Raw genomic sequence first — 23,662 nt, forward strand, 5'->3', positions numbered from 1 at the left:
CCGGAAGTGGCAGCCTAGTGACTCAAGAGGTAGTGTCTGTATTGAGAGAAAGCCTAAGGACAGAGCCCAGGCCCTGAGTTCAAGCCCCAGAACTGGCAAAAAAAAAAAGAAAAAGAAAAAATCAGCAAGCCTTGGGCCAAGGGAAGTTTGGCTAAGGAACCATTTCAAACCTGGGTGGTTTAACACAGCATATACTTACTGTGAATCTTAAATATGCCAAGCAGGCCAGCACCAGGCTTATGAAGCGTGTACCCCCCCCAGATGACTGCCCCCCACCAATCACCCCTACCAAAGACCACCAAGAATGGCTCCTACTGTGTGCTGAGGGTCACACACCACTGTTCCTCACATGGCATTGCCCAAAGGAAGTCAAAAGACCACCGAGGTACGTGTAACCTGCCGTGTTTCCAGGAGGAAGGTGCAGAGTGTAACCTGCCAGGAGAAAGGGGACTGGCCCAGAGGAGGGTAGGGGCCCACCAAGGCCGCACAGCCCGGGCATGCGCGGAGGAAGTTAAGCGCTGGAAGGGAGCCCTGTCCTGGGTGCTGCCGACGCCTCCCCAGGGCAGCCAGGAGAACTGGGGGTGGGGGGTCGCTTCCTTCGAGACCGCCCGTGCTGCCCTAGACTAAGGGTCGTCCCGGCCTCGCCGGCCCCGCCCCCTCGCTGCCCCCGACGCGCCTGCGCAGCACCTCGGACGCCAGCCGGAGCCCAGCCCCTTTCCAGAATGATCCTCGGCCTCGGGGAGGGGGCTTGGGCACAAGATGGCCGCCGAGCGTCCGGAGCCCCCGACTCCGAGCTCACCAACCCCGGAGTCACCGTCCGCGGAGCCTCCGGACCCGGTGCGGGCGGGGAAGGGGCGCTGGCCAGGGGCTAGGGACACGGGACCCAGGGCAGGGGGCGTGGCCGCTGACAGCCCGGCAGGGGGCGGGATTAGGCTCGCCAGGGGCGGGGCATCTCGCGGCGTTCTGGGGCGGGGCCTAGACAGGAGCCTATAGGAACCGAGAGGCGGGGTCTGGTCGAGTCCGCCGGGGGCGGAGTCTGCATAATAAGAGGCGGGGCCTTCGTGGGGGCGGGGCGGGGGTGGGAAGGTGACCCTGAGCGGGCGGCCTGCGGTCCAGCTCGCCAGGCTTGGGGTGGGCGGGGGCTGCCAGGGAGGCTCCTCCGTGCCCAGGGCAAGTTCACTCGACGCTTCCCGGGCTCCGCAGTAGACAAGAGGGGGCCCCGGCGGGCGGATCGCGGAGGCCAAGCGAGGCGTGCCGGGTGTTCTGTGGGGGAGCTGCTGGGGTAGCGGTGGCGACGGGCACCTCGAGGCGCCCCGGACACCTCGGGTTCAAGCGCAGTGGGAGGGCTCCGCGGGGAGAAGGCGGCGGGCGGCTTCCCCGAGGCCCGGGCGGGCGCCGAGACCTCCCCGCCCCCGGGCTGGAGCTCCACCTCCACAGCCACGGCTCCACCCCGCCCGGGCGGGCGGAGTCACAGCCCCCTCTCCCCTCCCAGGTCGCGGAGGCGGCGCTCGGCCGCCCCGCCACGCCCCCGGGCAGGGGGAGCCTCATCCAGATCCAGGCGGTGAGAGTCGCGGACTCGGCGCGGGCGCCCGGGCCGCCGCCGCCCGGCTCCTTCCACTGCGCCGTGTGCCCGGCCGCCTTCCGGCTGGTGGCGGAGCTGCTCTTCCACGAACATGGCCACCTGGCGGGCGCCGAGCGGGGCAGGGGCCCGGGCCGCTGCCACGTGTGCGGGCTGCGCTGTCCTGGGCCCGCCAGCCTGCGCGCGCACTACGGCCTGCACACCGGGGAGCGGCCGCACCGCCGCCCGCGCTGCCCGCGCGCCTTCCGGGCGCTGGCGCCCCGGCTGCGGCCCCAGCGGCGCCCCCCCGAGCGCGACCCCGGGGCGGCCGCGGAGGCGGGGAAGCCGTTCGCCTGCCGGTTCTGCGCCAAGCCCTTCCGCCGCTCCTCGGACATGCGCGACCACGAGCGGGTGCACACCGGAGAGCGGCCCTACCACTGCGGCGTGTGCGGCAAGGGCTTCACGCAGTCCTCGGTGCTGAGCGGCCACGCCCGCATCCACACCGGCGAGCGCCCGTTCCGCTGCGCGCTCTGCGGCCGCGCCTTCAACAACTCCTCCAACTTCCGCAAGCACCAGCGCACGCACCTACCTGGGCCCCGGGGCGCGGGGCATCCCGAGGGGCGGCCGTGAGGGGCGGGGAGGCCCTGCACCCCCAGAGGAAGGGAGGGGAGCCGCCCGCAGACTCGGGGAGTGTGGCCAAGTCCTCTTGTGTGACCCCCTCAGGCTGTCCTTGAACTGGACAGCCTCACAAAGCGCTTCATCTCAGACTCCTGGGTGACTCTGGGACCCCAGGGCAGGCCTACCTCACTGGATTGCACTGATTGCCCACCCTGCCCGCAGGCGTTAGAGCCCAGAGTCCTGGGGATCTAGGGTAAGGCTCTGGGATTCCACCCCCTCAAAGCCAGAGCCAGTCAAGAGTGTGAAGCAGCCTAGGATCTCAGCTCCCAGCTCTGCTCCTCTCCCCCACCCAGGACTCTTGGGAAGCCCCGGAGACAACAGGAAAGTCCACCTAGTGTCTACTCCCTTCCAAGAACTTCAAGCTCACAGCCACTGGTGCCATTTCCTCTGCTAGGTTGGACACAGCCTGAGGATGGGCTGGCTGCAACCTGGGTGCAGAATACACCCAGAAAACAGGGGTCACTGTGGCTGGGGAGAGGTGGCAGGTGAGAAACCCAGGCCTGTTTGCATTAAATGACTCTCAACTTCCAGAAGGCTTGTCTGTCTTGTATGGCTGCCACCAACCAAGTTGTATTGCACCTTTCTCCAAATTGGTGGAGGGGCTCTGGGTGTTTTGACATTCTGGCTGTGGTAGAGGGCCCTGGGGATTTGGGGACCATGAAGGGATGCTCCCACAGGCGTGATGGGTGAGGGGTAACAGCCCTGATCTGCTCACTAGACAGCATGTGACTAAATGCTGCTCATCCCACCTCTCAAGAGGCTGAACAGCAGGGCAGAGCCGTGAGCCCTCTCCCCATCCACTGCCTGTTTCCTGCGAAACCGGTCAGCATTTGTGGAATCTGAATGCTCTTCACCATCATTGTTCCTGATCTCCCCTGTGGGTACATGGGAGGCCCCAATCTCTTCCACGCCGGCCTCATCACTAACCACAGGAGCTCTGCACACGACTTTTTTTTTTTGCCAGTCCTGGGGCTTGAACTCAAGGTCTGGGCTCTGTTCCCGAGCTTCTTTGGCTCAAGGCAAGAGCACTACCACTTGAGCCACAGCTCCACTCCCTGCCTTTTCTGTGCATGTGGTACTGAGGAATTGAACCAAGGGCTTCAGGTGTGCTAAGGCAAACACTACCACTAGGCCACATTCCCAGTCCCCTGACTTGAAGTTAGCTTGCCTGTAGCTGCCAGTTTCTGGTCATTCGCCTTCAAACTCTTCCAAGTTCTATAGTTGGGAGCCTAAGACCCTTCAGGACCTAGCAGCACACACCTCAGTCTCCAGCCTTCCAATCCACCTAGAAATTCTCTGCTGTAGCAGTCAGACCCAGTGAGAACTCTGCCTGGGCGGTTTCTCCACACCTATGCCTCTGTGTCCTTGCTCAGGTGCTGCCTTCTCCAGGCTTTTCCAGCCCTCCTCATCCATTCTCAAGGGTAACTCCACCTCACCCCATCCCCACCCTGTTCTTGTCCATCTCAGCACCACCCCGGGGCCCTGGAGCTGTGTGGCACGAGCTGCTTCATGGCGAGTCATCAGGATTAGAACACCGTGCCGTGAGAGGCGCACAGGTGTGGCTCGCCCGCTCACGTTCAAGGTTAGTATTAGGGTGCCGACGCTGTGCTCCACTCTACCTCCAGCTGAACACACGTTCTCCGAGGTCATTCTGAAGAATGGGGGAAACAGCCTCATGTGGGCAAGGGCGGTTGCGTCCCAACGAAGCCGCAGGGGTTCTGTGCACCCCACCTGTTCTCGGATCTCCCCTGGCGATCATCTGGGACCGGGCGGGAAGACAGGCAGGCTGAGCCAGCCTGGCGGGGCTCCTGCGCTCTGCGACCCCTCCCCGATGCAGCGACATCCTCTAGTAGCCACGTGGATAAGATTTATTGTTCTCTGCTCTGTACAAGCCTCGTCTGCCACCCCCCCACCCCCAATCCAAGAGCACCCAGCCCCCCTCCCACAGGCTTCCCAACCGGGTTTGGCACGGTTCAGCCGGATTTCACGGGGAGGGGCAGCTCAGACTCACCTGGAGCAGATTGGATGGGGACAAAACGCCAAGGACAACCGGCGAGGGTGTGAGAGGGGTGGGCACAGGGCCCAAGGCGGGTTCTTCTGGGGTGCGGGAGGGGCAGAGGTCAGGGCCCGGAGGCTGGGTGCCGAGTCTCGAGTTCGAGGAGGACGGAGTGGCGGGAGGAGGAGCAGGCGCGATCCGCAGCCGAGAGCAGGGGGTCCTCGGGAGGCGCGGGGCAGAGGCAGGCCGGTCAGGGATCCTTGCCGGGCAGGGCGGCGGTCCCGGGCCCAGCGCCCCCGAGGCCCTCGGCCTTGTGCACCAGGCGGTGCTTCTTCAGGCCGTAGGTGTTGGCGAAGCCCTCCCCGCAGGAGGAGCAGCGGAACGGCCTGCCGCCCTGGTGGGCCGCCAGGTGCTTGCGGAAGTAGCCGGGGTCCTTGAAGGCCTTGAGGCAGGCGGGGCAGCGCAGCTCGGGCCGCGGCGGCTCGTGGGCGCGCTGGTGGCGCAGCACGGAGCTCAGGTAGAAGAAGCCCTTGCCGCAGTGCTCGCAGCGGTAGGCGCGCTCGCCCAGGTGCAGCCGCTGGTGCTCCAGCAGGTTGGAGCGGTAGCGGAAGGTCTTCCCGCAGGCGCCGCAGCGCTGCGGCCGGGCCACGGCGTGCAGCCGCCGGTGCTCCGCCAGGCTGGACGACTGCGCGAAGCGCTTGGCGCAGACGCCGCACTTGAAAGCGCGCTCGCCGGTGTGCACCACGCGGTGCTGGCGCAGGTACCAGGAGCGCAGGAAGCCCCGGCCGCACACGCCGCAGCGGTAGGGCCGCTGCTCCGTGTGGCAGCGCTGGTGGCGCATCAGCAGCGCCGCCTCCCAGAAGCGCTTCCCGCACACCGGGCAGCGGAAGCCGCGCTTCTGGCGGTGGCTGCGGCGGTGCAGGAGCAGGTCGTAGGCGCCGGCGAAGCTCTGCCCGCACAGGCCGCAGCCCAGCGTCCGGCGCACCAGGTGCACGTACTTGTGCGTGACCAGGCCCAGGAAGTGCTTGAAGCTCTGCCCGCATGTGGCGCAGCTGAAGCGCTCGGGGCCCGCGCCGCCCGCCCCGCCCGCCGCCCCCGCCGCGGGCCCGCTCGCGTCCTCCGCCCCCGGGGCGCCGGCCAGCGCCGCCACGGCCGCGCCCACCTCCCCGGCCAGCCCGTGGTCCAGCGCGCTGCCCGCGTCGGCGCCGCCGGCGGGCCCGTCCGCGGCCTGGGGGCCGCCGGGCGCGGGCGCCAGCAGGCGCTCCGGGGCCGCCTGGTGCACCAGCTTGTGCCACATGAGGTTCTCGATGAAGCCGAAGGTCTTGCCGCAGGCGTCGCAGCCGTACGGCTTCTCGGGCATGTGCGCCTCCTTGTGGCTCATCACGTGGAAGAGGTCCGGGAAGTGCTCCCCGCAGTCTGAGCAGGCGTAGCTCAGCCCCTCGGCGGGCGCGGCGCCCGCAGCGGGCGCCCCCGGCCCGCAGGCCCCGGCGGCCTGGGCGCCGGCCAAGGCGCAGGGCAACTGCAAGCGGTGCACCTGGCGGTGGCGCGTGAGGCTCTGCGGGTAGCCGAAGACCTTCCCGCACAGCTCGCACTTGTAGGGCCGCTCGCGCGTGTGCACCACGTGGTGCTTGCTCAGGTGGAAGGACTCGCGGAAGCGCTTCCCGCACACCGGGCACTGGTGCGGCTTCTCGCCGGTGTGGATGCGTTCGTGGCGCTTCAGCGTCTCGCGGCGCCCGAAGCCGCGCCCGCAGATGCCGCAGCAGAACGTCTTCCCGGGGCCGCCGGGGCCCGCACCGCCCGCGCCTGCGCCCGCGCCGCCGGGCCCGGCTCCGCCGAGCAGCAGCGGGTGCGCGCCCAGCAGAGGCATGGGCATGGCGCCGTACACCACCGCGGCCGCCGCGGCCGCCGCGGCCTTGTCGCCGTCGTTGGCGGGCGGGTCCGGGGGCAGCAGGTAGGGGCCCGGGGGGAAGGCGGCGGGTGGCGGCGGGGCCGCGGCGGCGCCGTCCTTGGCGCCTCCGCCGCCGCCGCCGTCGGGCGGGGCGTGCGCCGCCTTGTGCCGCAGCAGGCTCTGCGGCGCCGAGTAGGACTTCCCGCACAGGTCGCAGGGGAAGGCGGGCCGCGCGCCCGCCGCGTGCGCCGCCTGGTGCTTGAGCAGGTAGGCGGCGTCGCGGAAGGCCTTGCCGCAGACGCCGCAGGGCAGGCGCAGCAGGTCGGCCGAGTGCGTCTTCACGTGGCGCTTGAGGCTCTCGCGGCGGTTGAAGCTCTTCCCGCAGGCCGAGCAGGAGAAGGGCTTCTCGCCGGTGTGGATGATCTGGTGCTGGTGCAGGTGGCTGGGCTTCTTGAACACCTTCCAGCACAGCGGGCAGGCGAAGGGGCCCTCGCCGCCCGCGCCGGGCGGCGGCAGGGGCGGCGGGGCGGCTAGGCCCGCGGGGCCGTCGGCGGCGGGGGTGGCGGGGGCGGCGGGCGCGGCCAGGCCGGGGGGCGGCGGCGGGCCGGGGGGCGGCGGCGGGCCGGGGGGCGGCGGCGGCGGCGCGGGGCCCGGCGGGGCGCCCGGCGGCGCGGGCGGCGCGTCCTTGTGGCAGCGGCGGTGGCGGATCAGGCTGGAGACGTGGTTGTAGGTGCGGCCGCAGACCCCGCACTCGTAGGGGCGCTCGCCCGAGTGCACCAGCATGTGCTGCACCAGGTGCGAGGACTGCTTGAAGGACTTCTGGCACACGCCGCACGGGAAGCGCCGCTCCATCAGGTACTTCAGCCGCCGGAAGTAGCCCTTGTCGTCCTTGGGGTCGCCGGCGCCAACCGCGCCCACGCCCGCGCCCGCCGGGGCCTGCGAGGCGGCCGGCAGCGGGCCCGGCGCCCCCGCGGGGCCGCCCAGCCCCGGAGCCCCGCCGGGCCCCGCGCCCGGGGCGCCGCGCTTCAGGCTCCCGAAGAGGTGCTGGTGCCCGGAGAGGTCGACGATGCCCCACTGCGGGGCGGGGAAGGCGGCGTCGAAGAGCGGCGGCGGGGGCGCCCCGAAGGCGGGCGGCGGGGGCGGGTCCGGCTTCTTGGCCTGCGACGACGACGTGGACGAGGAGGAGGCCGAGGAGGAGGACGACGAGGTGGACGAGGCGGAGGACGAGGAGGCCGCCTCGGCCTTGGGCTTGAAGCCGGCCGGGCCCGCGTAGTCGTACTGGGGCGGCGGCGGCGCGGGCGGCGGGGGCGCGGGCGGCGGGCCCGGGGCGCCGGCGCAGGGCAGCGCGCCCGCCTTGCCGTGCTCGCCGTACAGCTCCAGGGGCTCGAAGCGCTGGTGGTTGAGGAACTCGAGGAAGTCGAAGGGGTAGCTCTGGAAGTGGACGCCGTCCTCGCCCGCCAGCCCGCCGGGCCCACCGCCCGCCGCCGGGTTGGCCTCCATCTCTGCCGGCGTGGAGGGCAGAGACCTGCGGGGAAGACCGGGGGAGGGGGCGGTGGGGTGAGGAGGGGCACCACTCTGGGGTTCAGGCTGGCCTTCAGTCCCCGCTCTGCTCCCCCTGCCCAGGCTCTCTTACCCCTGCACCCCCCCCCTTGACCTCTCCTCTCCTCCTCTCCAGGCAGGTGCCCGGCCCTGGGCCTTTGCTGCCCAACTCCAGACTCTGGGGTGCAGGACGCAGAGGTGCCACCAGCACGACTGAGGGTCCCAGCCGCACTCCTCACCTACAGACACCATATCACAGGGTGCCCACGTCAACACATCAGCATGCTTTCTCCTGGCTCTGAGCCCCAGTTCTCCCGTTCTCACCTCCCTAGCGGCTGGGATTAAAAATATGTGCTCCCAGGCCTGGCTGCAGGGTAACTGTGGCAGCGGTGAGCACTCCACGCCCAGGAGGCACCCGTGTACTATGACTGTCACTGACAGCAGAGGGAGGAACTGGGAGAGTTAACACTGGGAAGAAGCGGATAGGACAGGACCGTGAGGATGCACTGTCCGAGCTCTGGATCCACCTCAGCTCGCACAAGTCAGCTCAGCGCTGCATCTACATCAACTCCCTGAAGTCACCTGAGCTCATGGAATCACTCAGCTGTGGAGCCCACCACAACTCTGGGACAGTAACACTGTTTTCTCTGAAAACATGAAAAACCAGGCATGTGCTCTGATCCGTTCAAGATCACAGAAAAACAGTGTGTTACATAGCCACTGTTTGACCAACCAGGAGACAACCCCATCTCCATGCCTAGGCTCCACTGGAGCTTTTACCCAGGGACTGTAACCTGAAGACAGGAGAGGATGGCTGGAAAACCAAGGCTGACTACGAGTGGAACCTATTTGTGGGTAGTTGGTTGCACCAGAGACCTGGTCATGATGTTGAGGAAAGGAAGAATATCTTAACAGAACAGGTCTCTGCAGACTTCAGAAGTTTGCAGATATGTGAAATCAAACCTTAAATACATAATCACATGGTAATTTTCTTTTGTAATTTTTGCCAGTCCTGGGTTTTGAACTCAGGGCCTGGGCACTGTCCTTGGGCTTTCTCAAGGCTAAAGCTCTACCACTTGAGCCACGGCACCACTTCTGGCTTTTTCTAGGTGTATGGTACAGAGGAATTGAACCCGGGTCTTCGTGCATGCTAGGCAAGCACTCTAGCACTAGGCCAAACTCCTGGCCCAGATAATTTTTTTTTTAATAAACGAAAATTAAAACAACATACCTATACTACATACATACAGCTAGGTGTTAGGGACTTGGTAAAATAGCACTTTCTAGGCAAGTGCAAGTCCCATGAGTTCAGTCCTCAGCACTAGAGAGAAAAAATAAGTGTAGGTAAAGCTGTATTCAGAGGGAAATTCACACCAGAAAATGATTCTAGTGATGAGTAAATGAATGAGATGAGAACTCTCTACAGAAGTTCTCCAGAGCAGACAGGGGTTGTCTCCCAGAGGAGGAATTCTGGGAAAATGGTGTGAGGAGGCTGGCAGAGTGAGAAGGCGCTGAAGGGGCAGAATTGATGAGGCTCATGACAGATTTCACTGGGAAGTACCAGGGGACCCAAGCCTTAGACTTCTGCCTTTCTGCAGGGAGGAGGGGCTGGCCTTGGGGGCTTTCTGCAGTTTGGGACGGTCAGTTGATCTGCCGTCTGGTGATGAGGCACTCTCTCCTGGGTCTCACAGCATTCCAGGGCCCATTCTTGGGCCATGTCTAAGTGAGGAAACTGAGGGGAGACCCATTCCTCCAGGTTCCTGGAGGCAGCAAAGGGGAAAGCAGGCATTCTGTTTAGAGTCCAGGGCCAATGAGCTACTCCTTTGCAACAGGGTGCATCATGAAGTCTTGGTCTACTAGCAACAAACACATGACAGAGCAGCACAGAACTCTGAGGACAGCATCCTAACAGGCAGGTTTTCCTCCAAACTCTCCTCCCAACACCTGGGACTCTCACAGTTCCTCCAAACATCTGAGATGCTCACAATTGTTGGCTCAGAAATACAGCAAGAGACCAAACCAGAGAACATTCATCTCCCAAGTCAGTGCTAAGCAGTGGCCAGGCACAGAAGACAAGATGTTTCAGGCTCCATGCTTGTCCTCTACAAGATGCTATCTTTCACCGGGGCACAGTGGCTCACACCTGTAATCCTAGCTTCTCAGGAGGCTGAGATCTAAAGATCAAGGTTCAAAGCCAGACTGGGCACAAAAGGTCCTGAGACTCTGATCTCCAATTAACCTCTAGAAAATGGGAACAGGGGCTTGGCCAAAGGGTAGGGTGGTAGCCTTGAGCTGAAGAGCTCAGGGACAGGGCCCAGGATGAGTTCAAGCCCCATGACCCGCAAAAAAATAAAAAATTACAAAAAAAATGATGGCTATCTTTCAATAGAATGCCAGTCCCTCATATCTTGAACAATCCCCTCCCTATCAGTCCCAAATTTGTTTGACTCAATGCCAGGACAAGCACCTGTCGTTTTATGTGGCTAATCGTCACACTCAGAAGTACTGCAATTCACACCTAAAGATGGGAAGACTAAGCTGGGTGCCAGTGGCTCATGCCTGGAATTCCTAGCTACTCAGGAGGCTGAGAGCAGAGGAGGTCAGATCAAAGCCAGCCTGGGCATGAAAGTCAGTGAGACTCTTACCTCCAATTAACCACCAGACAAACAAAAAACCAGAAGTAGTGCTATGGCTCAGAGAGTAGAGGCTAGACTTGAGCTGAAGAGCTCAGAACAGTGCCCAGGCCCACAGTTCAAGCCCCATGACCAGCCCCCCCCCCACCAAAAAAAAAAAACAAAAACAATGCCAGAAAGACTAAGGTCAAACACCATCATCCCTCTTAGTCTAACCCTTCAAAGGAAAACTCAGGGGGTTTTTTTGTTTGTTTGTTTTGCCAGTCCTGGGCTTGAACTCAGGGCCTGAGCACTGTCCTTGGGCTTTCCTCAAGGACAGAACTCTACCACTTGAGCCACAGTGCCACTTCTGGCTTTTCCTATGCATGTGGTACCGAGGAATAAAACCCGGGTACATGCTAGGCAAGCACTCTACCACTAGGCTACACTCCCAGCCAGGAAAACACAGTTTTTGTGATGCCCTCCACAGCCCTCCCTGACTCCTGAGGCTCCTTCAATGTGCTGGGGGGGCAGGAATGGTCTGACTCCCTCCATTCCACCTTCTCTCGCTCCTCTTCTTCAGTGGGCTCTCAGTGACCACTGCCTCACGCCCCGACTCCACTCCTCAACCTGCTTCATTCCCTCCTTATCATCATCCATCATGATCTAATGTCCTGTTTCCTACTTTTTTATTGTTGTTGTTGGTCGTGGGGCTTGAATTCTGCGCCTGGGCACTGTCCCTGAGGTCTTCAACTCAAGGCTACTGCCCTACCCTGGAGCCACACCTACTTTCTTCCTACTCATGTTGCTGTTCCTCCCCCTTTTTTTTCCTTTGCCAGCCCTGGGCTTTGAACTCAGGGCCTGGGCTCCGTCCCCAAGCCTCTCAGTGCTCAAGGCTAGAGCTCTACTTCTTGAGCCACAGCACTACTTCTGGCTTTTTCTGCTTATGTGGTACTGAGGAATGGAACCCAGGGCTTCATGCATGCTAAGCAAGCACTCTACCAGTAGGCCACCTTCCCAGCCCCTGGCCTCCCTCTTTACATATTACATTTGTGTGTGTGTGTTGTGTTGTATTGTGTTGTGTGTGGGTATGCACCCTCCACCCCAATATTGGAGCTTGAACTCAAGATCTGAGCACGTCCCTCTTAGCCTTGTTACTCAAGGCTAACACTCTTACCACTGAAGCCCAAGTTCTACTTTTGACTTTCTGCTGGTTAATTGAAGACAGTCTCACAGCCTTTCCTTCCTGGGCTGGCTTCAAACCCAAATCCTCAGACCTAAACCTCCTGATCATCTAGGATTGCAGGGGTTAAGAGTCCAGCACCTGACAGAAGCTATATTTTGACGTGTCCTTCAATGTTCTGTCCTCAGAACCTAGGCTAGGCTAGTGCATTTCTTTTTTTTTTTTTTTTTTGCCAGTCCTGGGCTTGAGCTCAGGGCCTGAGCACTGTCCTTGGACTTTCTCAAGGCTAGAGCTCTACCACTTGAGCCTCAGCACCACTTCCGGCTTTTTTCTATGTATGTGGTACCAAGGAATCGAACCCGGGTCTTCATGCATGCTAGACAAGCACTTTAACCACTAGGCCAAACTCCCGGCCCAAGGCTAGTGCATTTCTGATTAACACTGGTTGAGTAAGTAAATTAATAAGGCTGGGGAAAATATAGTTTGCTAAAAGGCAGACATCCTAGTAAAACCCAGGGTTGCCCTGGGGCGGGGAGGGGGGGGCAAGTTGATAGAAGCAAGCCTTTGGAGGGCCTTGGCTGTCCAGAAGGGAATTTACATCCAGACCTTCTGTTTAGTGCCTTATCCCAAGATGACCAGAGATAGGAATCCTGGAAGGTCAGACCTGTCAGACTCTCAGTCCCTGTAACTCTGGCTGCATGCCAGTATTTTACTTCATACTCAATGCTCTGATTGTTCATCCTCTGCCCTCTCAAGCCATCTAGCATCTCCACAGACAGGGATGTTTCCCTAGTTTGCTGTGACATCTGCAGTGTGGAGTCAAAGCTCATTACACAGCTGCAGAACATGTGACTGAAGGAAGGATCTGGGCTTACCACTGCTGACCTGGACCACATCATTTGTTCCAAGGTTCTCTGGCCCCTTGAAATCAAGCCTCTTCTCTCATTTTCCCTTTGAATTCTTCTGTTCCATCCTCATGGGTCTGAATCCCCTGCTGCCTCTCCCTTCATTCTGGCTGAGGTCACCCCAGAACTTTTGCTGTGTCCTAATCTTTGCATGATTTATCTCCAGCCTGCTCAGAAAACCCACCAAATAGCAACATTACTAATTTCTGACCTGCCTCCTCAGCTAGATTGCAAAACCCTCAAAGATGAATCTCTTCACAGCTGCAAGCCTTGAACCTACAACAGTGACTATTCATTCCAAGAAGAAGAAAAGCTGCTGGGTGTGGTGGCTCACACCTGTCACCCTAGCTATTCAGGAGGCTGCGGTCTGAGGATCTCAGTTCAAAGCCAGCCACGGGCACGAAAGTCTGTGAGACTCTTATCTCCAATTAACCACCAGAAAACCAGAAGTGGAGCTGTGGCCCAAGGGGCAGAGCACTAAGTTTAGCAAAAGAACTGTAGGACAGCGTCCAGGACATGAATTCAAACCCCACAACTGACAAATAAATACCTGTGGGGAAAAGTAAGGGTGGTACTGTCTTCTCCAGTAAGCCCAGAAGGATGTCAAGAGAGCACCTACAGATCAGGGTAAGAGCTGCTAAAGCCAGGGGACTCTGCCTCCTGCCACACTGCTGAGGCACAGAACTACTGAGAGCAGAGGGAGCCAGGATTGAGAGCCTGGACTGGACAGAGGGAAAGGATGGATGAGGGCACTGAGGCAGAACTCTAGAAGGAGCAGTTCTGTTGGGGGTCACGCTCTGACAGGGTTTTTTTTTTGTTTTCACTTGTGCAGGTCCTGGGACTTGAACTCAGGGTCTCCCGCTCTCGCCTAGCTCTTTTGCTCAACCCTGGAGCTGTACCACTTGCCCTCATCACTACTTCTGACTTTTTGCTGGTTAATGAGATGAGTCTCAAAGACGTTCCTGCCCAAGCTGGCTTCCGACTGCGATTCTCAGATCTCACCCTTCGGGGTAGCTGGGATTACAGCGCTTGGCAAAAGGGGTACGGAGGGGGGTGGGATTACTGAGAGGACTCGGGGGGAGAAGAAAAAGAAAAGACGCCCCCCCCGGCATTGGCCAGGTATTTCCACACCAGCCCGGGGGGCTGCAGGGGGCTCCGCGGCAGGGCACAAAGGCGGCGGCACCCCGACGGGGGACCCCGAGGCCCGGCTCTCCAGCGGCTTCCCCGCGAGGACGGGCGGCCGGCGGGACGCGCTGGGGGGCCTGGCACCGAGGGGCCCATCACAAATGGACGGCCCCGCGCAGCCTCCCGGGCGGCGTTCGCCGGGGAAAGCGCGGTCGGTCCGGCTGGGAGGCCGGGCCCCGGCGGGGAAGCACGGCCGCTCGGGGGGCATCCCCGGGACCGCGAACGACCAGGGCGGGACCCCCAGCCCCCGCCGCGCACGGGCCGCGCGCCCCGTCACTCACCGGCGCCGGGGTCTCCGCCGGCAGGAGGCCGAGGAGGCCGAGGAGGCGCCGCCGCTCCGGGAGACCCGAGGCCCCGACCGGAAGTGCCGCCCCCTCCCCCTCCCCGGCAGCCCCGCGCCGCCGCCCGGAAGCGGAAGTCGCGCCGGTTCCCGGGGAGCCGGCGTGGACGACGGCTGGAGAAGGCGGCGGCGGCGGCGGCGGCGGCGGCGATGAGAACTGCGCCTGCGCGCAACCCAGCGGACAGAGGTGGGCGGGGACACCCTAGGTGGCTTCCGGTGGCCAGCGGCACCCGGGCGTTAGCGCTCCGTGCGGCCCGCTCCTTAGGGCGCCGCCCCCTCGCTCCGGACATCCGGTCAAGGCGCACCCTGGGCCTGGAGCCCCGCCCCTGCGTGCTAGCCACGCCCATCGAGTGGGCGTGTTCTCCAAGGTTCCGTCCCACACCGGAGCTATTTTTCTTGCTCCGCCTCTCCAGGCCACGCCCCCTCGCGAGGCCACGCCCCTCCGGGGAGGAGCCCCGCCTCCGAATCTCTTTCATAACTGCATTCCTTTCAGTTGGTGGTGGTTCTCAGCCTGCAGCCGCTGGCAGTGTCGCATCCCAGACCCACGCAGTGGAAGCCCTGCGGATTGTGTGTGTGTGTGTGTGTGTGTGTGTGTGTGTGTGTGTGTGCAGCAGTCCTGGGGCTTGCGCTCAGGGCCGGGGCCCTGTCCTGGAGCTTTCCAGGCTAGTGCTCTATCAATTGAACTGCAGCACCATTTCCGGCTGTTTTGTTTCTGGGTATGGGGTACTGAGGAATCGAACCCAAGGCTTCGTGCAAGCTAGGGAAGCACCCTTCCACTAAGCCACTCCACCCTAGCAGCCATCCTGATCCTACTCAGAGGGCGCCTGCCTTCCCTGAGACCACTGGGCACCTTTGACCCACAACCCAGGATTTCAGGAGCACCTCTCTTAAGCTTCCCTACGTAGAGCAGGGCGATTAGTTCCCTCTAAATTGACTGTAAACTATTTTAGGCCTCACCCAATCTTTCCCAACCTCTTGCTTAAGCCCCTCTGTAATTCTCACTCGGCTACTCAAGGAGGCTTAACTCATCCTCACCGTCCCCCATCCTTATCTCCAAGTCCTACTGAAATTGTCTGCCCTTCAGTCCTGCTCACCTTCCACTGGGCTTGACCACTCGAGACAAATCTTCTACCACTAAGTTACACTCAGCTTTTCCTTCCTAGTCTCTAGAAACTCTTACCTCATACTTGGTGCAGAATCTAGGATGTGGCCAAGATGGAGGGGTAGACTTAGAGGAGGGAGTCACACACCTGCACAGAAAGTTCAGTGGTTTAGACTGGTTGTGGAGAGGGGAACTATTTTGGGTCTGTTGGACGTGGAAGACAGGCTGAGGCTTCTTCTAGGCACTTCAGTCACTAAATGAGTTTGTGTGTGAAGCCAAAGAACATTTCTGGAAGGGGAAGGCATTACAGAATACACACAGGTAGCCAGTCGGCAGGAATTTATTTCCACAGTTCCAGCCTCCAAGAGCCTGGCAGTCTAAGGGAGGGTGCCAGAAGGCCACAAGTCCCTGAAGTTGACTTCCCTGCCCTGGACTCCCTCCCACCAGAAATGGGAGTGTCCTGGCCCCATCGCCTGGTGCAGCACCATCAAAGCCATCCTCTGGAGACGAGCCTAGGGTGCAGGTCAGGCCGGGTCCTCCCCTTCTGGGCCTTCTTCTTCGTGCATCCTTGCTGTGGTGGGAATGTCCTCCTCGACCCACAGCGGCTCTGGCCTCAGGTCTGGGGGACACAGGCGCACAGGCACTCCCACGAGCTCCGGGTGCTTGCGTTTGTAATGGCGCCGGAGCGTGTTGGCCTCGGTGAAGCGCACTGGGCACAAGGGGCACTGGTACGGGCGTTCACCAGAGTGGATGCGTTGGTGGTGTGCCAGCTCTCCGGCCTCTCGAAAGCAGCGCGGGCACAGCGGGCAGCGGAAGGGCCGCAGGCCTGCATGGATGTTGCTGTGCCGTCGCAAGTGGCTAGAGCGCTTGAAGGACTTGCCACAATCCTTGCACTCATGCGGCTTCAGCTCTGAGTGTGAGATGCTGTGGCGTTCCAGATCGGAGAGATAGGGGAAGGCCCGCAAGCACACAGGGCAAAAGTGTGGGGCTCTCCGGGGCCCAGAGCCCTGAGGGGAACCGGCCATGTCCCCTTCAGAGACTGTGTAAGGCACGCCCTGGTCATCGATCAGGAGGAGGTCGCTGGCACCACCGCTGTCCACCGGTGTGGGCAACCCCTGTGCCAGCGGGGGCTCCTGCCCAGACTTGGGGCGCCGGCCCCGCTTCCGAGGAAGAGAGGCCTTGAGGGTCCGACTGGAGGAGGCGGCTCGCCCTGGAGGTCGGCCTCGTCGGCTCCTGGGAACCGGAGGAAGTAAGGCCAAAGGTTTCTCTTCCTCCCCAGGCAAAGGCGAAGGCAGCGGGGGAGTGCTGGGGGTGCCCATTGAGTACTGGGGACCTTGAATCTGAGTACTGGAGCCGGCTAAGAGGAGAAAGGAGCCGTGTCAGTGAGGTGTCCTCAGTATCTTACCTATTCCCTTCCCCAGGTCTTGACCTGAAAGGGGGTGGCATTCCTCCACCACGCTCAATTATAGCCATGACAGCAGGAAAAATAGCAAGATGGTGTCCTACCAGTTGGTAAATAGCGCTCCTCCGAACCCTTCCCCTAGATCTGAGGGTACAAACCTCCAAACAGCCACCGAACTGCGCCACAAAAATGCTCTTTTTCCCTGATGTGCATCAGAAATGGAGAATGGGGTCAGCACTGGAAGACACGGGGGTGGTCCAGGCAGTCAGTGGTGCAGGAAACAGATTCCAGTCCACCGGAAGAGGGGCTGTCATCAAATGCCCTCTGCTCAGATTTTAGTCAGTGACTCACTCTCTGTGGCCTGGGGCACTGTTCACTGTCTTCCAGCTCAGTGAAGTCTTTTGCAAAATGGAGCTCTGTCCTCTACTCACTCAGACATGCCCTGAGGATAATACACATAAACTGTCTGCACACAGATGAGCTTGGAGACCAGGACATTCTGAGTACTGTGAGTGGGTAAGCCTCATACCAAACATCTGAATGCGAATTCACTTTACCCATTTGGGAAAAGGGGAAACTGAAAGCCAAATCTGTTTTCCAAGTTCCCTCTACCAGTTAAGAGGCAGGACTAAGACTCTAAGCCCTATAGTTCAGGGAATGAGAAATGGACCCCAGGATCCAGGGGCCACCTTGAGGCCTCTCAATCCAGGTGTGCCAATAATTAGAGAGTGATTCCTTTCGCCTGTCTGAGCCACTTTCCTCCTCTGTAAAATGGGTTTGTTTTTTTTGTTGTCAGTCCTGGGATTGAGTTTAGGGCCTGAGCACTGACCTTGGACTTTCTCAAGGCTAGAGCTCTACCACTTGAGCATTAGCACCACTTCCAGCTTTTTTCTATGTATGTGGTACTGAGGAGTCCAACCCGTGACTTTGTGCATGCTAGGCAAGCACTCTACCAGTAGGCCAAACTCCCGGCCATAAAATGGATTTTTCTAGCACATGTGGAAATAGACTGGAATAAAAAGGAGGTTTTATAAAATGGGGAAGTGGTGCTGTGGCTCAAGTGGTAGAGCACAAGCCTTGAGAAAGCTCAAGGGCAGTGCCCAGACCCTGAATTCAAGGCCTAGGACTGCCTCCCTCCCCCCCTCCAAAAAAAATAATGCCCCTAGCTGGGCACTGGGAGTTCCCACTTGTTATTCTAGCTGCTCAGGAAGCTAGGATCTGACGATGGCGGTTCAAAGCCAGCCTGGGCGGGAAAATCCATGAACCTCTTCTCTCCAATGAACCACCACAAAAAGGGAAGTGGGGCTGTGACTTGAGGTGGTGGAGCGCCAGTCCTGGGCAAAGGAGCTCAGGGACAGGCCCAGGCCCTGAGCTCAGGCCCCAAGGCTGGGCGGGGGAGCTTCTCCTCCTCCACGGCCTGGTCCTCAGCCGGCACAGAACCACGGCGACCACCACCTCCATCCTCCCAGCGGCTGCTAAACTGGCACTGGAGGGAAGGGCGCGGCGTCGCTGCAGGGGTGCAGGTGCCGCGGCCACCGGAGCTGCGGAAGCCGGGCAGGGCGCGCGCGCGCATGCGTGTGCGTCCCCGTGTGCGCGGGGGGGGGGGGTCCAGCCCAGGCCTCCCGCGTGCCAGGGGGGCGAGCGGGCTTCCGCTGAGCGGCTCCCCAGCCCCCTCACCCTGTAGCAGGCACATGGTCCCCAGTCCTCGGAGGGGCCGCCTCTTCGGATCCCGAGGCTCGGGCCGCCCGAGCCCCGCGCACGGTGTGGGGGAAGGGGGTCCCCGTCGGGCCTCCCCGCGCTCTCCGCCGTCGGGCACGCGCCGGCCGGCCTGCGCGGCGGAGCCCGCGTGCGGGGCGGGCGGGGCGGGGGCAGCGGCCAATGAGCGGCGCGGGGACCGCGGGCGGATCGGGCCGCCGGGAGGGGGTCTGCGCGCGCGAGCCCGGCCGGCGCCGCGGGAGCGCGCGTGGGAAGCAGGTGCGGGGGGCGCGCCCGGGCGCGCCGCCCCCCCTCCCCACCCTCCCGTGCCCCCCGCCTCTGGGTACCTCATTTGCATGCCGCCTGGGCTCGCTTTTGTGTGTGCGTGAGCGCGCGCGCGCGCGCGGGGGGCGACGGGCCCGTCCGGCGGGAAGGGGCGGGAGAGAGGGCCGTGCCCCCGGCGGCGGCGGCGGCGGCGGCGGGCGGGGCGGGGCGGGGCGGGGCGGGGGCGCGCGGCCCGGCCCGCCCCTGGGAGCGCACCCGCGGGGAACAAAGGGGACTCGCTGGGTCCTAAGCACCCCGCCCGCCCTGGCCGCCGCGCCTGCGCGCCCGGCGCCCTCGACCGCCCCCGCGGGCCCCCGCCACATGGAGGTGACTGCCCTCCCACAAAGCCCCGGCCGGGGACACAGTCAAGGACAGGGACCGAATAGCTGAGAAGCGGGACATGTCTGCCTAGTGCCCGTAGTTAACATGGCGCCTGGTGCCTTCAAAGCCCAAGGAGGCCAAGTGGTAAGATGGTGCCCGGTCTTTTCTCTCTCTCTCTTGCACTTGGAGAACTCGGTCTCTCTCTATTTCTTTCCTTCATGCGATCCGACCCGGCACCCCGGAGGCAAGCCCGGCTCGAGGGCGTCAGGTCTCACTGCCCACACTAACACCCGCCGGCTCCGGGCGCCGGCGTCCGCGCTGGCCTGTGCCCTCACCCACGATGGCGCCAGCCGGCTTCTCTAACCGAGAAGGGCGGGGCGGGGTGGACGAGGGCGCGGAGAGGGCGGGGGGGGGGGGGTGGCGAGTCGAGGCGGAAGTCGAGGGGCCCCCCGGGTGGAAGTGACGCTGCCCCCGCTGCCCAAAATGTCGGCGCCCAGAGGGAGGTGTAAGTAGTTAAAGAGGAAAGCCGACCGACTCCCCTGGCTTCCCGGGCGCCTGCCGGGTCCCCCGGACTCCGCCGCGCACGCTGGAAGTGGGCTCGCCCGGCGCCGCGCCGCCTGGCCCGCCGGTGCCCCGGGCCCCGGGGCAGCCCCGTCCAGGGCGAGGGGGACGGGGAGGAGAGCCCGTTTTCGGGGTCTGGGTACTGCGGGCAGCCTGGGGGGGCATTTGCTGCGGGGAGCGGGAGGGGCGGGGCCTCGGACCGTTGGGGCGGAGCCAGGACCATGAGGCGCCGACGGGGCGGGGCTTGCGGTCGAGTGGGCGGGGCCTGATGCCGGGCGTGGCGCTGTGGGTGTTGCCGCGGGGAGAGGTATATTCAAGGGGCGGGGCTTGCGAGGGGCGGGGCTCGGTGGTGAATGGTGGGCGGGGCCTAGGTGAGCACCTCAGCAAATGGGGTCCCGACAGGGCGGTGGGAGGATCCTGGAGTGGGAGGGGTGGGGCTTAGGAGCGTGCTCGGTCAGGGGCCCCGGATGGAGGGGTGGAATTTGGCGGGGTTTGGTGGAGGTTTTTGTAGTGGAGGTGGAGGAGTTTGGAGGGGGCTGAGTGCCCGGCTGGGGCAGGGTGGTGGAGATGACAGGAGCGCAGAGGCAGTCCTAAGCAAAGATAGGGTTTATTTGAAGGGAAAGCAGCAGCGTGGGGATGGGAAACGGGCCTTGGGGGCCATGTGAGGACCTAGTGGAAGTCCAGTCACTTGGAAAGCACGACGGACTGAAGGGAAAGTGGAGGGCAGTGGTCGGGGCTCCCCTGCGCCCTGCCCCGCGGTGATCAGGTAAGCAGGTAACACACATGGACGCGTTCCTGAGGCAGCTCCTAGCAGCGCCACCCTCATTCTCCAGCTGGAACAGTTGCCACTCGTGTTGTCTGTGGTTGCCAGGCTGATGCCTCCAAGTGTGCGGCGCCCCCGATCTTTGTCCTCCCGGCTTCTGGAGGGAAAGAGGCATGAGGGGAATGCTGGGGTTAGGAACAGTGGGCTGGGAGACCTTAGAGTTGAGTGGGGAGGTTTGTGGTGAGCTGGGGCCTTGTCTCCTGGGTGGCAGTGGGTGTGGGCCGCAGGGCCCTTCCTTCCAGAGACCCGTTTTGTGTACCTGAGCACCAGGAAGGGGAGGGCCAGCCGGGTGAGAAGTGCCGCCCCCTCACCCTCTCCTGTGTCTCCCCACTCCAGAAAGCACGCCCACCACTGCCATTGCCCCCCTGCCACCATGGACGACGCCCAGCTGCCCGAGCCCCCAGCCCCGGTCCCCGTTGCGGTGTCGGCTCCCACACCAGCGGCCCCTGCAGCCACTCCCCGGGTTCCATTTCACTGCAGCGAGTGTGGCAAAAGCTTCCGCTACCGCTCAGACCTGCGGCGCCACTTCGCCCGCCACACAGCGCTCAAGCCCCACGCGTGTCCACGATGTGGTAAGGGCTTCAAGCACAGCTTCAACCTGGCCAACCACCTGCGCTCTCACACCGGGGAGCGGCCCTACCGCTGCTCTGCCTGCCCCAAGGGCTTCCGGGACTCCACCGGCCTGCTGCACCATCAGGTGAGTTTCTGGGGCTGGCAGTGGCCTCCCCCCTGGGGCACCACCCACTCACCGGCCTGCTCCTTTAGTCACTTTGCCAATCTAAGCCAGCCTCCTGTCATCCAAACAGCTGATGCCTTCGGGTCCTGAACATGTTCTGCCCAGGGCTGTGTTCAGGGCACTTGTATTCCTTTGGACAGGATGAAGCAAGTTTCATAGACAGGAGCTTTCTTGAGCATTTGACATCAGTGGTGTAGAAGGAAAACAGAGCACGTTATCTGTCACCTTTGACCTTGGGGAAGATTAGGGAAGTGTGTCACTTCAGCTAAAAAGGAGTCAGTGTAGGAAGACGGATGCAAGCAGAAAGGAAAAGTGCCAAGGTCCCAAGATGGAAAGCAGATTGATGTGCCCAGGGGTTGTTGGGAGACTTCTTGGGGACTGAGAGCACCTAGCAGCACTGTGACAGGCTTATAATCTACTCACTTGGAGGCAGAGGTCAGTCCTGCCCAGGTAAGATAAGTATGTGGCACTCCACATAGGTATGCGGAGTTGTTAGTATGTAGCTAACCAATGTTAGCTATAGAGGAAACACAAAGGAACATCACAGCCCAGGTCTGGGCCTAGGGAAGACCTCTTCCCTCAGAAATAACCAGCACTGGAGCCAGGAGTGTGGCCTAGTGGTACTTCACATGAAGCCCCGGGTCCTGTTTCTTGATACCACATACACAGAAAAGGCCAGAAGTGGCACCATGGCTCAAGTGGTTGAGTCCTAGTCCTGAGCAAAAAGAAGCTCAGAGGCAGTGCCTAAGCCCCAGGACTGACAGAAAGAAGGAAAGATGGATGCATTAGCTGGACACCAGTGGCTCACACCTATAATCCTAGCTAGTCAAGGAAGCAGAGATCTGAGGATCATGGTTCAAAGCCAGTCTGGGCATGAAAGGCCCTCGAGACTTATGGCACTACTGTGGCTCAAGAGGTCGAACAGTAGCCTGGAGCAAAAGAGCTCAGGGACAGTGCCCAAGACCCGAGTTCAAGCACCATGATGAAAAAAAGAAGAAGAAAAAAAAAGAAAAAAACAGCACTAAAAGAACTGGAGTGACTCAAGTGGTAGAGGGCCTGCCTGACAGAAGCGAGGCCTTGAGTTCAAATCCTAGTACTGCCAAAAAGCTGAGAAGCGCCCGTTCCCAGTGGCTCATGTCTAGAACCTTAGCTCCTCCGGAGGCTGAGATCTGAGGATCACACAAATTCACAGCTAGCCAGCACAGGATACTCCATGAGACCCTTACCTCCAATAAACTACTCAAAAAAGCCGAAAGTGGTGCTGTGGCTCAAGTGGTAGAGTGCAAGGCTTCAAGGGAAAAAAAAGTTGAGGGACAGGGCCTGGGCCCTGAGTTCAAGCCCCAGGAGCTACAATACATAAAGAGAGCCGAGAGGGGGGAAGTCGAGTCCAGGAGCCAGGAGGGCACTTGCTTGAGACCTGGGCTTTGAGCCGCAAGTTTCCCGGGAGGGAGGGAGGGATAAGGCGGTGCTGGTGGGCCGGGGCAGGGCTGGCCCTCCCCAGACCCCAGCCCTGACGGTGCCCCTGCCGCAGGTCGTCCACACCGGCGAGAAGCCCTACTGCTGCCTGGTCTGCGAGCTGCGCTTCTCCTCGCGCTCCAGCCTGGGCCGCCACCTGAAGCGTCAGCACCGCGGCGTGCTGCCCGCGCCCCTGCGCGCGCCGCCCGCGCCACCCGCGCCCAGCCTGCCGGCCCTGGGCGCGCCCTGCGCCGTCTGCTGCAACGCGGGGCCGTGCGCGGCGTGCGGGGGCGCGGGCGCGGCGGGCGCGGGCGGCGGGGACGGCGCGGAGCCCGCGGGCCCGGCCAGCTGGGGCCTGGCGGAGGCGGCGGCCGCGGCCGCGGCGTCGCTGCCCCCGTTTGCCTGCGGCGCCTGCGCGCGGCGCTTCGACCACGGCCGCGAGCTGGCGGCGCACTGGGCGGCGCACACCGACGTGAAGCCCTTCAAGTGCCCGCGCTGCGAGCGCGACTTCAACGCGCCCGCGCTGCTGGAGCGGCACAAGCTCACGCACGACCTGCAGGGCGCCGGGCCGTCCCCCGGGCCGGTCTGGGGCGCGGGGCCCGAGGGCGCGGGGCTCGAGGGCCCCAGCGAGGGCGCGGCCTCCTCGGAGGCGGCGGCGTGGGGCGGCCCCCTGCTCCTCGGCCCGCCGGGCAGCGGCCTGGCGGAGCTGGGAAGCCTGCTCCCCGAGGGCGTGGCCGAGGCCCCGGCGGCCATGGAGGACACCCTGTACCAGTGCGACTGCGGGACCTTCTTCGCCGCGGCCGCCGCGCTGGCCGGGCACCTGGAGGCGCACGCCGGTCCCGCCACCTACGGCTGCGGGCACTGCGGGGAGCTGTACGCGGGCCTGGCCGCGCTGGAGGAGCACCGCCGGGTGAGCCACGGCGAGGGCGGCGCCGAGGCCGCCGCCTCCGAGGGCCCCTCCGCGCCCGGGGAGCCCGCGCCCAGCGCCGGCCGCAGCACCAAGAAGATCTTCGGCTGCTCCGAGTGCGAGAAGCTGTTCCGCTCGCCCCGCGACCTGGAGCGGCACGTGCTGGTGCACACCGGGGAGAAGCCCTTCCCCTGCCTGGAGTGCGGCAAGTTCTTCCGCCACGAGTGCTACCTCAAGCGCCACCGCCTGCTGCACGGCCCCGAGCGCCCCTTCCCCTGCCACATCTGCGGCAAGGGCTTCATCACGCTCAGCAACCTCTCCCGGCACCTGAAGCTGCACCGGGGCATGGACTGACCGGGCGGAGCCGGGCCCCAGCCTGGAGGGGCGCCGCCGCTGCCGCCCCCACCCGCGCGCGCCCCGACCTTGGGGACCACAAGAAGCGGACGCCTCGG

General features: G+C 62.7%; 4 protein-coding genes across 7 annotated transcripts; 2 read left to right on the forward strand and 2 right to left on the reverse strand.

The window, feature by feature from the left end:
* Positions 1-759: 759 nt before the first annotated feature.
* Positions 760-2,769, forward strand: Znf784 (zinc finger protein 784). Its single transcript, XM_090322965.1, has 2 exons — positions 760-837; positions 1,493-2,769. Exons 1-2 carry the CDS (start codon positions 760-762, stop codon positions 2,186-2,188), a joined length of 774 nt encoding a protein of 257 aa, XP_090179091.1. The 3' UTR covers positions 2,189-2,769.
* Positions 2,770-4,147: 1,378 nt separating this feature from the next.
* Znf865 (zinc finger protein 865) lies at positions 4,148-14,031 on the reverse strand. Its single transcript, XM_090322918.1, has 2 exons — positions 13,826-14,031; positions 4,148-7,645 (listed from the first exon to the last, which is right to left on the reverse strand). The coding sequence occupies exon 2, from the start codon at positions 7,618-7,620 to the stop codon at positions 4,483-4,485; it is 3,138 nt and encodes a 1,045-aa protein (XP_090179044.1). The 5' UTR covers positions 7,621-7,645; positions 13,826-14,031; the 3' UTR covers positions 4,148-4,482.
* Positions 14,032-15,308: 1,277 nt separating this feature from the next.
* Znf524 (zinc finger protein 524) lies at positions 15,309-18,562 on the reverse strand. Of its 2 annotated transcripts, none has more exons than XM_090322962.1 (2): positions 18,431-18,562; positions 15,309-16,343 (listed from the first exon to the last, which is right to left on the reverse strand). In XM_090322962.1, the coding sequence occupies exon 2, from the start codon at positions 16,303-16,305 to the stop codon at positions 15,511-15,513; it is 795 nt and encodes a 264-aa protein (XP_090179088.1). In that variant the 5' UTR covers positions 16,306-16,343; positions 18,431-18,562; the 3' UTR covers positions 15,309-15,510. The 2 variants fall into 2 exon arrangements, with proteins under 2 accessions (XP_090179088.1, XP_090179087.1); XM_090322961.1 differs by lacking the exon at positions 18,431-18,562 and adding an exon at positions 16,547-17,685.
* A 39-nt stretch (positions 18,563-18,601) lies between these two features.
* Positions 18,602-23,662, forward strand: Fiz1 (FLT3 interacting zinc finger 1). 3 transcript variants are annotated; one of them, XM_090322940.1, is made up of 3 exons: positions 18,602-18,872; positions 20,449-20,809; positions 22,380-23,662. In XM_090322940.1, exons 2-3 carry the CDS (start codon positions 20,486-20,488, stop codon positions 23,562-23,564), a joined length of 1,509 nt encoding a protein of 502 aa, XP_090179066.1. In that variant the 5' UTR covers positions 18,602-18,872; positions 20,449-20,485; the 3' UTR covers positions 23,565-23,662. The 3 variants fall into 3 exon arrangements, with proteins under 3 accessions (XP_090179066.1, XP_090179068.1, XP_090179069.1); XM_090322942.1 differs by lacking the exon at positions 18,602-18,872 and adding an exon at positions 19,192-19,233; XM_090322943.1 differs by lacking the exon at positions 18,602-18,872 and adding an exon at positions 19,793-20,055.

This window comes from Megascapheus bottae, chromosome 31, assembly GCF_031878675.1.
Source record: "Megascapheus bottae isolate mThoBot1 chromosome 31, mThoBot2.hap1, whole genome shotgun sequence".
In the NCBI taxonomy this organism is placed as follows: Eukaryota; Metazoa; Chordata; class Mammalia; order Rodentia; family Geomyidae; genus Megascapheus; species Megascapheus bottae.